Below are 14691 nucleotides of genomic sequence, written 5' to 3' on the forward strand. Positions count from 1 at the left end.
AGCAGGGCCTGAGCAAAGATCATCTGACTCTAGGTCAGAAGGATTTTCTTCTACCATCCACAGCTGTCTCAAGAGGAGGATGGGGGAGAAGGTGGACTAAGGATACACCTAACGCCTCATCTTTTTCTCCTTGTTTTTGCTTTCCATACAGCAACCCTGACCTATTAAAATATTCAAAGCCAGTTCTTTAAAACAAAAAGGTTTGTGAGAATCAGGGTATGCAGTCTACCACCCTTAAACCAGGCCTACCGAGACCTGGCTTATTCCATTACAGGGAGAGAAGGATCCGAGACCCCCCCCCCCAGCCTACTATTGTAAACCCATCTCTCTTGGCCTCACACCACGGGGGAGATTGGAGCCAGCTATGAATTTGGCATGCGAAATCCCCCTGGAAAAAGCCTTAAATAGTAAAATGGAACAAAATAAACATTATCTGAGAGATTCGGTTCTCCTCTGAAAGCTCCTGTTTCTTTTTAGGGTGGTTATACTGCTGGATATCTCCGTGACCAATTCCATGTACATTATTCATATCCAGCACTCCCTGCGGCTGCTGCTAGAGGAGCAAATGTCCAACAAGGACTGCTTCAACCTCATCGCGTGAGTGCCTGACCCAGGTTCCTGGAGGGGAGGGGGCCGCCTCTGGGCTGAGGCGTGGGCAGGAGGCTAGACAGGGCCACTGGGGTTCGTTGCACCCGGCATCCTAGGAAGGCCACCCTTCATCTGATGTGGAGATCTTGTTTGGGCCACTGAATAATGCAGAGGGTTGCAGGACTGTCCCGCTGGGGTGAAGGTGATAAGGGGCCCCAAAACACAGTGCCTGATCAGCCAGGATAAAGTAATTCAGCCCGACACCCCATTTGGCTTCCAAGTCGATAAACACTACAGAGAAAAGGGGCAGCCATGCCCCAGTCTCAGCCCTTGGCCTATTTCTAGCAAGCCCTAGTATTTCAAGTATGTGGGATTCCAATTCTAAATTTAAATAAAAATGTTATACATATAAATTTAAATGTTATCTACCTATAAATGGCATACAATTTTAAAGCTATATGTAGTTTTATAAAATTTTTAACTATTTAAAAACCGTATATTGGGGCTGGGGATGTGGCTCAAGCGGTAGCGCGCTCGCCTGGCATGTGTGCGGCCCGGGTTCGATCCTCAGCACCACATACCAACAAAGATGTTGTGTCCGCCCAAAACTAAAAAATAAATATTAAAATTTTAAAAAATAAAAATAAATAAATAAATAAAAACTGTATATAGCACATATAGTTTTAAAATTATACATTATATAGTTTTAAAAATTATAGATTGTATATGTTACATACATAGCTTCTAAAATAAAAAATATTTAAATATGGGCTGGGGCTGCACCTCAATGGCAGAGTGCTTGCCTAGCATGTGTGGGGCACTGGGTTCGATTCTTTAGCACCCATAAATATAAACAAGTAAAGGCATTCTATCTGTCCATCTACAACTAAAAAAATTTTTTTAATTTTAAATATATTAGATATATATTTATTTAAATATATTATTTTAGCTGGGCATGGGGGTGCACACCTGAAATTGCAGAGGCTTGGGAGGCTGAGGCAGGAGGATTGTTAAGTTCAGAGGCAGCCTCAACTTAGGGAGGCCCTAAGCAACTTAGCTAGACCCTGTCTCAAAATAAAAAAAAGCAGGGGGGGGGGCTGAGGATGTGTCTCAGCGGTTAAACACCCCTGGGTTCAATCCCTGGTACCAAAAAAGAAGAGGGGTAAAACTACAGGGAGAGACCAGATTGACTCCTACCATGCTCTGCCCTTGTGTTGAATGGCCCAGGCGAGGCAGTGGGAATGGAAGAGAGACCTGAGGGGAGAGGAAAAGTGCTGGGGACTCAGAAGCCTCAGAACAGAGTCACTGTGTGGGGCCCTAGGGGATGAGGGAAGGAAGAAGAGAAGATGGACGTCCCAGATAGAGCAGATCTTTAAAGAGGAAGATGGTTTTAAATATGCAGTCTGAGTCTCTCAAGAGTTTGGAGTTCCTAAGCGGGAGATGTCCTGGGAGGAGTTCCAGCCAGGAAGGATGATTTCTCAGCCAGCAGCATTCCAGTTACATGGCAGGAAAAAACGCTCCTGCCTGACTTGCACCTGGGGGGATTGAGACAGCCACAGACAGCGCTGGAGGGTGGGCAGAGGAAGGAAATGGCTAAAGCCAGAGCAGTAGAGGGAAATCCAGGAGAGAAAGGTTAGGCAAGCCAAAGAGAGGAGGATGCTGTAAAGAAAGAGTCAGATGCTGCTGAAGTGGAAAAAAAAGGGAAGAGTAAAAGGAGTCATTGCATTTGGCCAAGGAACTCATTAATATGAAAAAGGAGATATAGACATATATTTGTTTTTTTGCAGTTCAGACTGTAAACATTTAAAAGCTTGATAACACCCAGTGCTGGTAATAGTAGGAGGAGAAGTTGCTCTGGAAACTGATGGTGGGAGCATAATTTAGCAGAACCCTCTGTATCAAAGTTTTTAAAGTGTCCCGTCCATTAAGCCTTATGAATCATCCTCAGGAAATACTCGGATGAGTGTGCAAATGTAGCCACACAGGGATGTTGCATGCAGAGTGACAGTGGATAAACCTGGAAGCAAACTGTAAAACTGTCTAAAGGAAACTGGTAAAATAATCCCAGTGGTGGAGTACTATGCAACTGTTCAAAAGAATGAGGAAGAATAACGTGACTGTGTATAGAACGATGCCCTCTGTAAGCCCAAATGAATGAAAACAAGCAGCTTACAAATAGTGTATGTGGAATAATTCACTCACTATTTGAATGTTTATTTTTCTGTGGCACTAAGGATGGAACCCAGTGCCTCACAAATGCTTTTGCCACTGAGCTATAGCCTCAGCCTCAGCTTACGTTTTTATTGATTCTGTTTAGTTATATATGACAGTAGAGCCATTTTGATATAACTACGCAATAATGTAATATATCTTATTCTAATTAGGGCACCAGTCTTGTAGATACACATGATGGTGGGATCACTGAGGTATATTAATATATATATATATATATACATAGGGAATTTACTTCAGAATTTTCAATTGTCTTTCCTATTCCCATTCCCCCTCCCTTCCTTCCCTTCATTTCTCTTAGTCTAATCCTCTAAACTTCTATTCTTCATGTCCCCTTATTGTGGGTTAGCTTCCACATATCAGAGAAAACATCCACCCTTTTGTTTTGGGGGATTGGCTTATTTTTACTTAGCATGATGGTTTCTAGATCCATCCATTTACTGGCAAATATCATAAAGTCATTCTTCTTTATGACTGAGTGATATTCCATTGGGTGTATGTGTGTATATATGTGTGTGTGTGTATATATATATATCAGAATTTCTTTATTCATTTATCTGTTAGTAGGCAGCTAGGTTGGTTCCATAGCTTAGCTATTGTGAATTGTGCTGCTACAGACATTGATGTGGCTGCATCACTGTAGCGTGCTGATTTTAAATCCTTTGGATATATATCAAGGAGCGGGATAACCGGATCAAATGGTGGTTCCATGCCCAGTTTTTTGAAGAATTTCCATACTGCTTTCCAGAGTGGTTACACCAATTTACATTCCAACCAACAATGTATGAGTGTACCTTTTTCCTTACATTCTCACCGACATTTATTGTTGCTTGTATTCTTGATAATTGCCATGCTGGTTGGATCGAGATGGAATCTCATTTGCATTTCTCTAATTGTGACAGATATTGAACATCTTTTCATATATATGTTGACCGTCCATATTTCTTCTTCTTTTTAGAGCTGTTTAGTTCCTTTGTCCATTTATGGATTGGGTTATAATTATTATCATTATTATTATTATTGTTTTTGTTGTTGTTTTGTTAAGCTTTTTGAGTTTTTCATATAACCTGGAAATTAACACTCTATCTGAGGCATAGGTGACAAATATTTTCTCCCATTCTGTAGGTTCTCTCTTCACATTCTTCACTGTTTCTTTTGCTATGAAGAAGCTTTTTAGTTTGATACCATCCTATTTATTGATTCTTGATTTTACTTCTTGTGCTTTAGGAGTCTTGTTGAGGAAGCTGGTCCTAAGCTGATATATTGGAATGTTGGGCCTACATTTTCTTCCAGTAGGTGCAGGATTTTCTGGGCTAATGCCTAGATCCTTGATCCACTTTGAGTTGAGTTTTGTGCAGGGTGAGAGAGATAGGGGTTCAATTTCATTCTGCTACATATGGATTTCCAGTTTGCCTAGCACCATTTGTTGAAAGGCTGTCTTTTCTCCAATGTACGTCTATGGCACTTTATCTAGCGTAGGATAACTGTATTTATGTGGGCTTGTCTTTGTGTCTTCTATTCTGCTCTATTTGTTTTCAAGTCTATTTTGGTGCCAATACCATACGGTTTTTGTTACTGTAACTCTGAGGTATAATTTAAGATCTGGTATTGTTATTCTTCCTGGTTTACTTTTCTTGCAAAAGATTGCTTTGGCTACTCTGGGCCTTTGATTTTTCCAAATGAATTTCATGACTGTTTTTTCTATAAAGAACATCATTGGAATTTTAATAAAAATTGCATTAAGTCTGTATAGCACTTTTGGTAGTGTGGCCATTTTGATAATTATTTCTGCCTATCCATGAACATGGGAGATCTTTCTATCTTCTGAGGTCTTCCTCAATTTCTTTCCTTAGTGTTCCGTAGTTTTCATTGTAGAGGTCTTTCACTTCTTTTGTTAGATTTATTCCCAAGTTGTTGTTGTTGTTGTTGTTGAGGCTATTGTGAATGGGATTGTTTTCCTAATCTCTCTTTCGGCTGATTCATCATTGGTGTGTAGGATTGCAATTGATTTACGGGTATTAATTTTGTATCCTACTACCATGCTGAATTTATTTATGAGTTCTAGAAGTTTTGTGGTAGAGGTTTTTGGGTCTTCTAAATAGAGGATCATGTCATTGGCAGACAGAGACAGTTTGGGTTCTTCTTTTCTTATTCATATCCCTTTAATTTCTTTCATATGTCTAATTGCTCTGTATAGAACTTCAGAGACTATGTTGAATAGAAGTGGTGAAAGAGGGCATCCCTGTCTTGTTTGTTTTTAGAGGGAATACTTTCAGTTTTTCTCCATTTAGAATGATGTTGACCTTGGGTTTAGCATAGATAGATTTAACAACGTTGAAGCATGTTCCTTCAATCCCTAGTTTTTCTAGTGTTTAAAACATGAATGGGAGCTGTTTTTTTGTCAAATGCTTTTTCTGCATCCATTAATAATCTTGTCTTTAAGCCTATTTTTTTGTGGTGAATTATGTTTATTGATTTCCATATAGTTGAACCAACTTTGCATCCCTGGGATGAAACCCACTTGATCATGGCACACTATCCTTTTAATGTTTTTTTTTTTATATGTGATTTGCTAGTATTTTATTAAGAATTTTTACATCTATGTTCATCAGGGATATTGGCCTGACGTTTTCTTTCCTTGATGTGTATTTGTCTGGTTTTAGTATCAGAGTGATACTAGCTTCAGAGAACAAGTTTAGAAGGGTTCCCTCCTTTTCTATTTCAGGAATAATTTGAGGAAGATTGGTGTTAGTTCTTCTTTTAAGGTCTCATAGAACTTGGATAAGAATCCATCTGGCCCTGGGCTTTTCTTTATTGATAGGCTTTTGATGGTCATTACTTGAAATTCATATATTTAAATTTTTCTATGTCCTCCTATTTCAGTTTGGTAGGTCATACATCTCTAGGACTTTGTTGATGTCTTCAAGATTTTTTAGTATTGAGTATAACTTTTCAAAATATGATTATTCTGTCTTTCAGTATTATCTGTGATAACATTTCATTTTTTCATCACGAATTTTAATCATTTGAGTTTTTCCTCTTTTTTGGTTACCTTGGCTAAGGGTTTATCAATTTTCTTTATTTCATCAAAGAACCAACTTTCTGTTGATTTTTAAAATTTTTTTAAATCTCAATTTCATTGATTTCAGCTCTGATTTTAATTATTTCTTGTTCTCTACTGATTTGGATGTTGATTTGTTCTTTTTCTAGGAGCTTGAAATGTAATATTAGATGATTTATTTGGTGTCTTTCTATTCTTTTAACATATGATCTCAGTGCTACTCATCTATTTTTTTTTTTACTCATCTATTTTTTGAAATATTTATTTTTTAGTTGTAGTTGGACACAATACCTTTATTTTATCTATTTATTTTTATGTGGTGCTGAGGATCGAACCCAAGGCCTCGCATGTGCTAGGTGAGCGCTCTACCACTGAGCCACAACCCCAGCTCTACTTATCTATTTTTTAATGAAAGAATATAGAGCAAAATGTTAGACCTCTGAGAGGGCAGGATAAAATTGGATAAATATTCATTTTTGTTATATTATTAGATTTTCTTATCCAGCTCTCATGGAGGATTTACTATTCAACAATATTAGAGATATTTCCACAAGAGGAAGGAAGGTCATCGTTACCATTTGCCAGAGAACTTTCCAGAAAGCTTGAGCGCTGTGGGTGGAGGAGGGAGTAGCAGCTGAGGAGGTGGTGGTGCAGTATTTCCAGAGACTTTGTCCTTAAGGTCAAAAAGGAAAGAGAAAGAGATCCCTCATAGAGTCACTACTAGGGGAAGAGGGGCATTTTTAAGTATGGAGAGATTGAATCCTGTAGACAGGATCAAGAGCCTAGGTGGAAAAACTAATCTTGAACCAGAGAGGGGGCACCTCTTCTTCAATAAAAGGGCTAAATTCTCTTTCTTAAAATTTAATTGAATTATTTTGGTACTGGGGATTGAGCTCAGGGATGCTCTGTCATTGAGCTATATCCCCAGCCCCATTTATTGATTGATTGATTGATTGAGACAGGGTCTCCCTGTGGCTGAGGCTGGCCTTGAATTTGCAATCCTCCTGCCTCAGCCTCTTGAGTCTCTGGGATTACAGGAGTGTGCCATTGAACCCAGCTAGATTTCTTAAGGATCTTGAATTCTATTTTATGGGGAAAATGAGATGATGTATAATTTGTAGAAAAAGAGTGACAGAACAGATCAGGAAGGGAAGCCCACTCCAGGAGAGTTTAAAAAGGGAGCAATGACTTGCTCCTTGGAGGAAGGGAAATGGGTGGTACAGTCAGTGGGTTAGGGTGGAAGCCAGCCAAGGCCACGTCTTCGCCGAGAGTCCCAGCTCTACTGTACCTGGAATTCCCTGGGACGGGTCATGACCAGCAAGGCTGTCTCTTGGCTGGCTCTGGCCAGCGGTACCCTAATGTTTGGGGAATGGTCTGAATTTTGTCCCCATAGAAGCCTGTGGGGCCCAAAAAGCTGGGCCACAGGATGGACATCCGCTCTGCCTCTGAACAAGCCTTCTTTCCTTCCTTCAAAGGTTTGGGAGCACAATCGAGAGTTGGAGGCCTGAGATGGTTCCCCCAAGCCACACCAATTTGCAAAGCGCCTGGTGGTAGGTGGCAGGGAGGGTCAAGCTGCCTGGTCTGAGGCCGGTTCCTTCTTCTCCCCGTCCCCCAACCAGCGGGTAGCTCTCTTGAGTCCCTGCCTTCCACCAACCCTGGGCAGAAGTCAGAAAGCCACTTTCTGTCTGCTGTCCCCCACCTGGGGGCCTCCCAGGTGCCCTCCCTTGGCATCACCTCCCTGCCTCTGCAGGTGGGCCCTGGCCCTGAAGTGCCAAGGCAGCAGGAACGTCCTCAGCGCCCTGCGGAAGGCCGTGGAGGTGGACTTCAAGGACAAAGGCAAACAGCAATCGCAGGGCATCTACCTCTTCACAGGGGGCATCCCGGATCAGGATGTGGTGGGTAGCCCTGTCCTGGGCTTGCGTTATATTTCTGCATTTGTTGCAGGACTGGGGTTGACCCCAGGGCCTCAGGCCACGCTAGGCAAGCGCTCTGCCCAAGCTGCAGCCCCAGTCCCAGCTTGATTTTCTAAAGGCTTCTCAAACTTTAGGGCACAGAAAAGCACCTGGGGATGGTGTTAAAATGCAGCTCCGGGCTCAGCAGTCCCTGAGAATCTGCATTTCTGACAAGTGCCCCCCCTCCCATGTCCATGCTGCTGGTAACAGACCACACTTGGTGGAAATTGTGACCTGGGATCATCACTAGACCAGCCGGGCCATGGGCCCTTGAGAAAGCTCACTGGGCTGAGCCCAGGGGCCACCAGGAGCTTCCAGGCCCTCAGCTGTGGGTCCCTCCTGCCTTCTCTTGTCCCCACAGTCCATTCTCAGCGCCTACATGGCCGAGGCCTGCGGAGGCTTCGACCTCCAGCTGAACGTGTGTCTCTTCTACGTGGGTGAGCCAAGGATGGACACCACGCCCCCTGCCTGCTACGCCAGCCGCGGGGACACAGCGGCAGCCTACAAGGAGCTCACCCAGGCTGCGGGTGGTCGCTTCCACTGGTTTGGAGACACAGGTGCGTGAGGGCTGCCTGGTCTTCCTGCCTGCCTCTTTCTAGACGGCTGTCGGAGCCATAGATGCATGCCATAGATATATTCCAGAAAAGTGGCACGTGAAAATCATAGTTTAAAAATACAAAACAGAGGGGCTGGGAGTGTAGCTCAGTGGTAGAGCGCATGCTGAGCATGCCTGAGGCCCAGGGTTCAATCACCAGCATGAAAAAAAATGTAAAACTACTGTTCTGGAAATGAGTAGTAGCAATAGGTGCACAGCACCGTGGATGTACTTCACCACACCACATTGGACACTTAAGGCCGAAAGTGTAGCTCAGTCCTAGAATGAGTGACTTGCATGCCCAAGGCCCTGGCTGGGTTAAAAACAAAACAAAACAAAACAAAAAACCCCACCAAATCTTTAAATGGCAAATTGTATGTTATGTATATATGACTACAAAATTTTTAAAGTTTTTTTTTGTAAATACAAAACTCTTGAAAATATTTTAAAATCTCAGATCTAGAAGGCACGCTAAAGTTCTCTTACATTAACTTTTTTCAAAGCATGGTATGCTTCCAGAAGGTGACCTACAGGACGGTTGGTGATAGTCCATGGAGTGTGTGTGTGAGTGCGCTCACAAAGTGCTTGTTTCCAGGTGTGTATGAGAGTGACGACATCAGTGCCATCACTGCTGAGATACAAAAGGTCTTCAACTACTCCCAAAAGGTAAGCCTGGGGTTGGGGCCAAAGGCCTGAACTGGCTTCTGTCGTCACTTCCTGGGGCTGCTGAAATGAAACACCACAAATGAGGCATCTGAAAACAGAGACAGCTGTCCTTCCCCATTGGTAGCACCCTGTCTTCCGGAAACTAAAGTCTTCAGAAGGTGATGCTCCCTGGGAAGGCTCTGGGTGGAATCCTTCCAAACTTCTTCCAAGTTTTAATGGGGACCAGTGGTTACAAAAAAGAAAAAAAGTGTTGAATGCTTATCACAAAGGGCAAGATGGAGAGGAAATGAGGTCCACTCTAGAGCACAGCGAAGATGGCTGGGAATTTATAAGCAAAGAACAGAGTCAGTAGTTGGAAAAGTACCATGAGGAGCTTAATTAGACACCAGGGGCAGGGGATTCTTGCTAAGGGCCTGCCATGGGCTTAGATATCAACCATGGGAGATAAAGAGCTAGACTGGATGTCAAGGGTGGAGCAGTTCACGCCAAACCAACTCAGCAGAATTCTACAAGGTGGAGACCTTGTACAGAAGATGGTTCAAAGGAGCTTGGCTAAAGTTTGGTCAAGGAGGGAGTCCTTGTCACTGGCTACCCTGGCATTTCTTGGCTGTGAAAGCACAACTCCAATCTGCCACCATCTTCACATGACTGTCTTCCCTCCGTGTGTCCCTATCTCTTCTCTTATAGGGACACCAGCCAGATTAAGGGCCCACCCTATTCCAATATGACTTCATCTTAGTCTACATCTTAATTACCCTATTTCTGAGTAAGTTCACATTCACAGGTACCAGGGGATGAGACTTTAACAGACCTTATTAGTGTCCTGGTCCACTAACACCAAAGGTTTCAGAGGGAAGGGGGGGGTGTCCTATAATTCATTGGTTTTCAGGATGAACATTGTACATTCTGGCCCTCTTTGAGTTTCTTGAGCACATGAAGCCATCTCTAAGCTCAGGGCTTTTACTTTGCTTTCTCTGTCCCTTGTCCTCCTCCCAGATCTTCCGTGGATTATTCTTTTCTACTCAGCATTCATATTGAATATGTGACCTCCTCACAGAGGGGAGCACTATACAGTGAGATTAAGAGGGGTCAGAAGAGGCCAGATCACATCAGGAGCAATGAGAATAGGAATCAGGAAACAGAGAACATTTAAGGGACCATCGGCCACACTCGTAACTGATGGAATGGGCAGGGTGAGGAAGAAGAAATCCAGAGGAACTCCCAAATTCCTCACTGGAGAACATGGTGGTGCCATGACTGAGAGGGAGAAAATAGGAGGAGCCCATGGAAGGTGGCCTCAGACAAAGATGAGTTTGTGAGGCTGGTGAGATAACAAGTGGGGTATCCTACAGGGAGGTAGCCAAACCAATGGGCTGGAGATAGAGATTTGGGGTTATTCCAGCCATGGGGATGGACAGAGAGCTTATATGGGTCACAGTCAAGGCCAGGGAAGAGTGTAAGGAGACTCATCCTGACTCGCATTTTGATTAGTGCTATTTGTTCCTTCTAGACTAACTCCTGGAGGGCAGGGCCAAGTCTCCCTGTCCTTTTCCTCTATGGCCCTGGATCTGTGGCTCCTGAGCTGTGCTTTAGTCGTCTCCCCTGAGAGGGTCCCCTCTGGCACTCTGTAAACCCCTTCTCCCAGGGTACACAGCAGTCCCATTCCCACACCTAATAAACTCATTCACAGGCTCCAGTGGACAGTGAGGTTTAATCCACCCTTCCTTGGCATGTTTATTTATATCTGAATAGTGTCCTTAGTGCTTTGATGGCAGTCACTACTAGAGAAACTGTCTGGCAGGTGAGGCATTTGTAAGCAAAGGGAATAAGCATTACACAGCAGCTCTGCCAGCATCTGGAGTCAGTCCTGGGCACAGGGTGACCACCCTGTTGATGCCCAAGTGTCTTACCATGGAAGCAGCCTGGCTTGGGACCCAGACCAACCTGGGTTTGAGTTGAAGCTCCTCTGCTTACTAGCAGTGTGGCCTTAGATAAGAACCTTAAGCTCACAGATGCAGTGGTGCACGTCTGTAATCCCAGCATCTTTGGAAGCTGAGGCAGAAGGATCCTGAGTTCAAAGCCAGCTACAGGAACTTAGGGAGGCCCTCAGCAACTTAATGACAACCTGTTTCAAATTTTCATACTTTTAAAAGGGCTGGGGATGTGGCTCAGTGGTTAAGCGCCCCTGGGCTCAAAACCTGGTACTAAAAATAAGAACCTTAAGCTCACAGAACTTTGCTTTCCTCATCTATAAAATGGGGGTAAGTTAGCACCCACTCTATTGGCATGAGGGATTGAGATTTCCCCAGGTATTAACTTGCCCAGGGTCTTGTGCATCCCAGTCCTTCCATACGGGGTACTAATTATTGTCAATACACTGATCCACGGCACCCTCAGCCCGAGAGAGCATTCAGTGACAGAAAGAGGCATGGTGGGGAGCGGGGGGCGGGTTTCCAGGGACTCTCCTGCTGGGTATGTTTGTGCCTCTCTGTCCACAGTGGCCAGGGTGCTGCTAACCCACCTGATTCCCATTGCAGTGTGCCTTACTGGTGGCCTCTCTGAAGAGCCATTCGGGTAAAGAACTGGAGAGTGCAGCCCTCCCCAAAGAAAAGCCAGAGATGCTCAAGCAGAGAAGCCAACCCAAGCAATTCAGTACTCCCGAGCCCGCAGCCGCCCCCTCGGTGGCCAGAATGGTTTGACTCCCTGCCCTTATAACATGCAAAGGATTTTGTTTACAGTTTGTCTCCTGGTCTTTCCTAGATCTTAAGACGTCTGGGGCCAGCACAGGTGGGGGTAAGGGCTTCAGGGGTGGGTGTCCCATGGGTGCCTCCCACCCTGTCCTGCTTCTCAGCTCTGGGGCCACCTTTGGCTCTGCATGGCCCTGCTTCCTAGCTATGGAACTGGTACCCACCCTTACATCTGATGGCTTATCCTGGGAGGGTTTCTCAGGGGCAAGGGAGTTAGGTCTCCAGGGGATCTTCCTGCCACAGCCAAGGCTTACCAGAGGACTGATAGGAGCTGAGGGTGGGCCTGTGCCCACCAAGGCCCTAGCCCATTCACAGCCTGTCAAGTGTGTCTTGTGAACAATGCACCCCCAGCAGTCACGGGGCCTCTAGCAGGAAGACCCTGCCCCCACCCCATGTAACAGTGCCATGAGCCAAGGAGCAGTGACTCTCGGGGTCTCATCGGCTGCTCTCTGACAGACTTGGGAACAGCACATTTTCAGCATGAGGAAATCCATCCTGGACAGTATAGAGCTCATTGCCAGCCAGACAGCTGCATTTCCAGGGGATTCTGGGCACACAGGTGCTGCATCACTCGAAGGACTCCACCAGGTTTGGGGAGCCAGCCCAGACCTGTCACCCTCTGTCTCTCCTACCTTCCCAAATTCTGGAGGTGACCCCAGAATCCCAGGGTCTTCCTCTTGGCCCTTCAGCGGTACATGAGCCGATCAGGTGCAAGGAGGCTAGGCCATGCCATGGTCTTTAACGGGCCCTCTCGACCCCTGGCTGGGCATTGCCCACAATGCCAGCATCTGGGCCCTCTGCATAGCAGCTTACCCCGAGGTCTTCGCTGGCTCAGAGCCCTGGGTGACTTGTTGAACTTTTGCCACAGAGGGCAAGAAGGGACCTGCATAGTTATTTGTCATGCTCAAAGCCCGCAAATCCCAGTCTAATAGAAAGAGGGTCAGGAAACTGGTGAAGAAAGTTCTGGCAAACCCCCCCATAGTTGACCTACTAGCATGCTCTATGGCCTTCTCTCATGCCACACACATTCACATACCTTTTGACCCCAAAACCCATAGTCCCCTCTAAATCTGCTGCAGAAGATAAGCCAAACACATCTGAGGATCTACTCCCTTATGCCCCTCCCTACAAAAGTTCCTGATTGACAGATTGAGATTGGGGTGACTGGGATACTGCCTGCCACGGAGAACAGGCCTGTGACGGGAAAGATGGCCTGTTTTCTAGAACATGAAAGATAACCTGGATAGAGAGAAGATCTCTCCCTTAAAAGAGCTGAAATGGCATCCACACAGTGGCAGAGTGGGCATCTCCCCAGGTGAGGCATGGCTGGGGGTGTATAGTAACTAAATGATTAGTGAGTCTTGAGCATGTGCCCGCCATCTGCCAAGATGGCCCCATGCAAAGCCTGTAAGAGTCAGTCCTATGCTGTAGTCTCTTTATCAACTCATTTTACTGACAGAGGGGCTCACACTGTGCCAGCTAATCACTATTTTTATGAAAGCCCTCAGCTCATTAACCTAAAACAGTGTCTTAATTCCAAGGTCAGAGGTATACCAGAGCAGCTTAGGGCAGGGTTCTAGAGTCAGTGAGACCAGGCTGGGATCTTTCCTCTACTTCTTACTAGCTCTGTGTCCTGTTTAGCTCATCTGTACCCTGGGGGACTGTGACGATGAAATGACACAGGTCCACAAAGCATTAAGCACCATTCCTGGGGAATATCAGGACTCAGTGACCCCGGCTTTAACTATTATCAATCCAGGGGAAGACAGGAGACCTAGCGGGGGGACAAGAGGTACCTCAGAGCCATCCCAGAGCCCCATTTCCAAGTGTAGGGTATAGATGAAGGTGAGACGCCTCCAAACCATGCTGTATAGCTTTATCACAGCAACCCACGAGGCTGCCCCAACCAACGAGCCAATGCCCTCTCACCGTAGCCCAGCCCATGAAAAAAGAGACAGACTGGAGGAGGAAGCCCAAGTCCAGGGCATCAGAGCCCACTCTCTCACTATTCTATACAGAGACAAGGAACAACGTGGGTAAGTCGGAGGCCACACAAGTGTTGGAACAGCCCCCTGGCCCCATGGGAACTGTTAGGGCACAGGAGGCCCCATGGGAAGGAGACCCCTCCAGCTACCTAGGACCTGCTAGCTCTGTGGTGCCTCAGGAGCAGGTCTGTCTGTTGCCCAAGGAAATAGATATGCCAAGTCCTGGCACTGCCCAGAGAATGAGATATGTCATTACTGAAGATGAGCTCTCCCCGGATTCTTGGGTTTGAGGGGGCAACTGTCTTAGCTCTGAAGCTGATTGGGAAAGAGATGGAGAAGATTCCCCTAGGCCAGCCTGATGGACTTCTGTGAAATGGTGCCCATCTGAGTAGTAATCCATTGTGACCAGGAGAAGGGAGGTCCTGAGCAGCATTACCCCAGTCCACTGAATAGCCCCCTTCCCATCTCTCCAGCAGATCGCAGTAAGGAAACTTATAACCAACCTGACAGGCAGAGAAATTGACATGAGAGAGGGACAGGCGGGGGCAGGAGGGAAGAGAGGTACACAAGGTGACTTGCTCTGTTTCTCCTAGGCTCGATGTACAAGAAGTACCCTCAAAGAAGGGCTATGAAAACCATCAACTCATCTATTGAGTTGCCCAGAAAGGATACAGTTTGCTCGAGCCAAGAGGTATGACGTTGTCTAGACCAGGACATGCCCTCTAGACAATTTCTTCCAGCAACCATTCCTTCCAGGAGAGTGGGCAAACTTAGAAAAGATGGCAAACTAAGAATGACTCCTTACTGTGGCAAATGGGATATAGGCTAAATATAGCTAATTTAAAAATCTGGATCTGTTGCTTCC

At 45.4% G+C, this 14691-nt stretch overlaps 1 protein-coding gene across 2 annotated transcripts in view; it reads left to right on the top strand.

Moving 5' to 3' along the window:
* Vwa3a (von Willebrand factor A domain containing 3A) overlaps positions 1–14691 on the top strand; it is a 58506-nt gene that overhangs the window by 33920 nt on the left and 9895 nt on the right. For both annotated transcript variants that reach the window (XM_058582621.1, XM_046454715.2), the window contains exons 16-24: positions 478–597; positions 7357–7431; positions 7632–7776; positions 8195–8390; positions 9024–9094; positions 11632–11787; positions 13066–13156; positions 13776–13877; positions 14420–14517. In XM_058582621.1, the coding sequence (XP_058438604.1) occupies positions 478–597; positions 7357–7431; positions 7632–7776; positions 8195–8390; positions 9024–9094; positions 11632–11787; positions 13066–13156; positions 13776–13877; positions 14420–14517 (1054 nt within the window). The remainder of the gene's footprint in view (positions 1–477; positions 598–7356; positions 7432–7631; positions 7777–8194; positions 8391–9023; positions 9095–11631; positions 11788–13065; positions 13157–13775; positions 13878–14419; positions 14518–14691) is intronic.

This window comes from Marmota monax, unplaced genomic scaffold (genome assembly GCF_021218885.2).
Source record: "Marmota monax isolate L192 unplaced genomic scaffold, Marmota_monax_Labrador192_F-V1.1 WCK01_AAM20220418_F8-fsc00086, whole genome shotgun sequence".
Classification (NCBI taxonomy): domain Eukaryota; kingdom Metazoa; phylum Chordata; class Mammalia; order Rodentia; family Sciuridae; genus Marmota; species Marmota monax.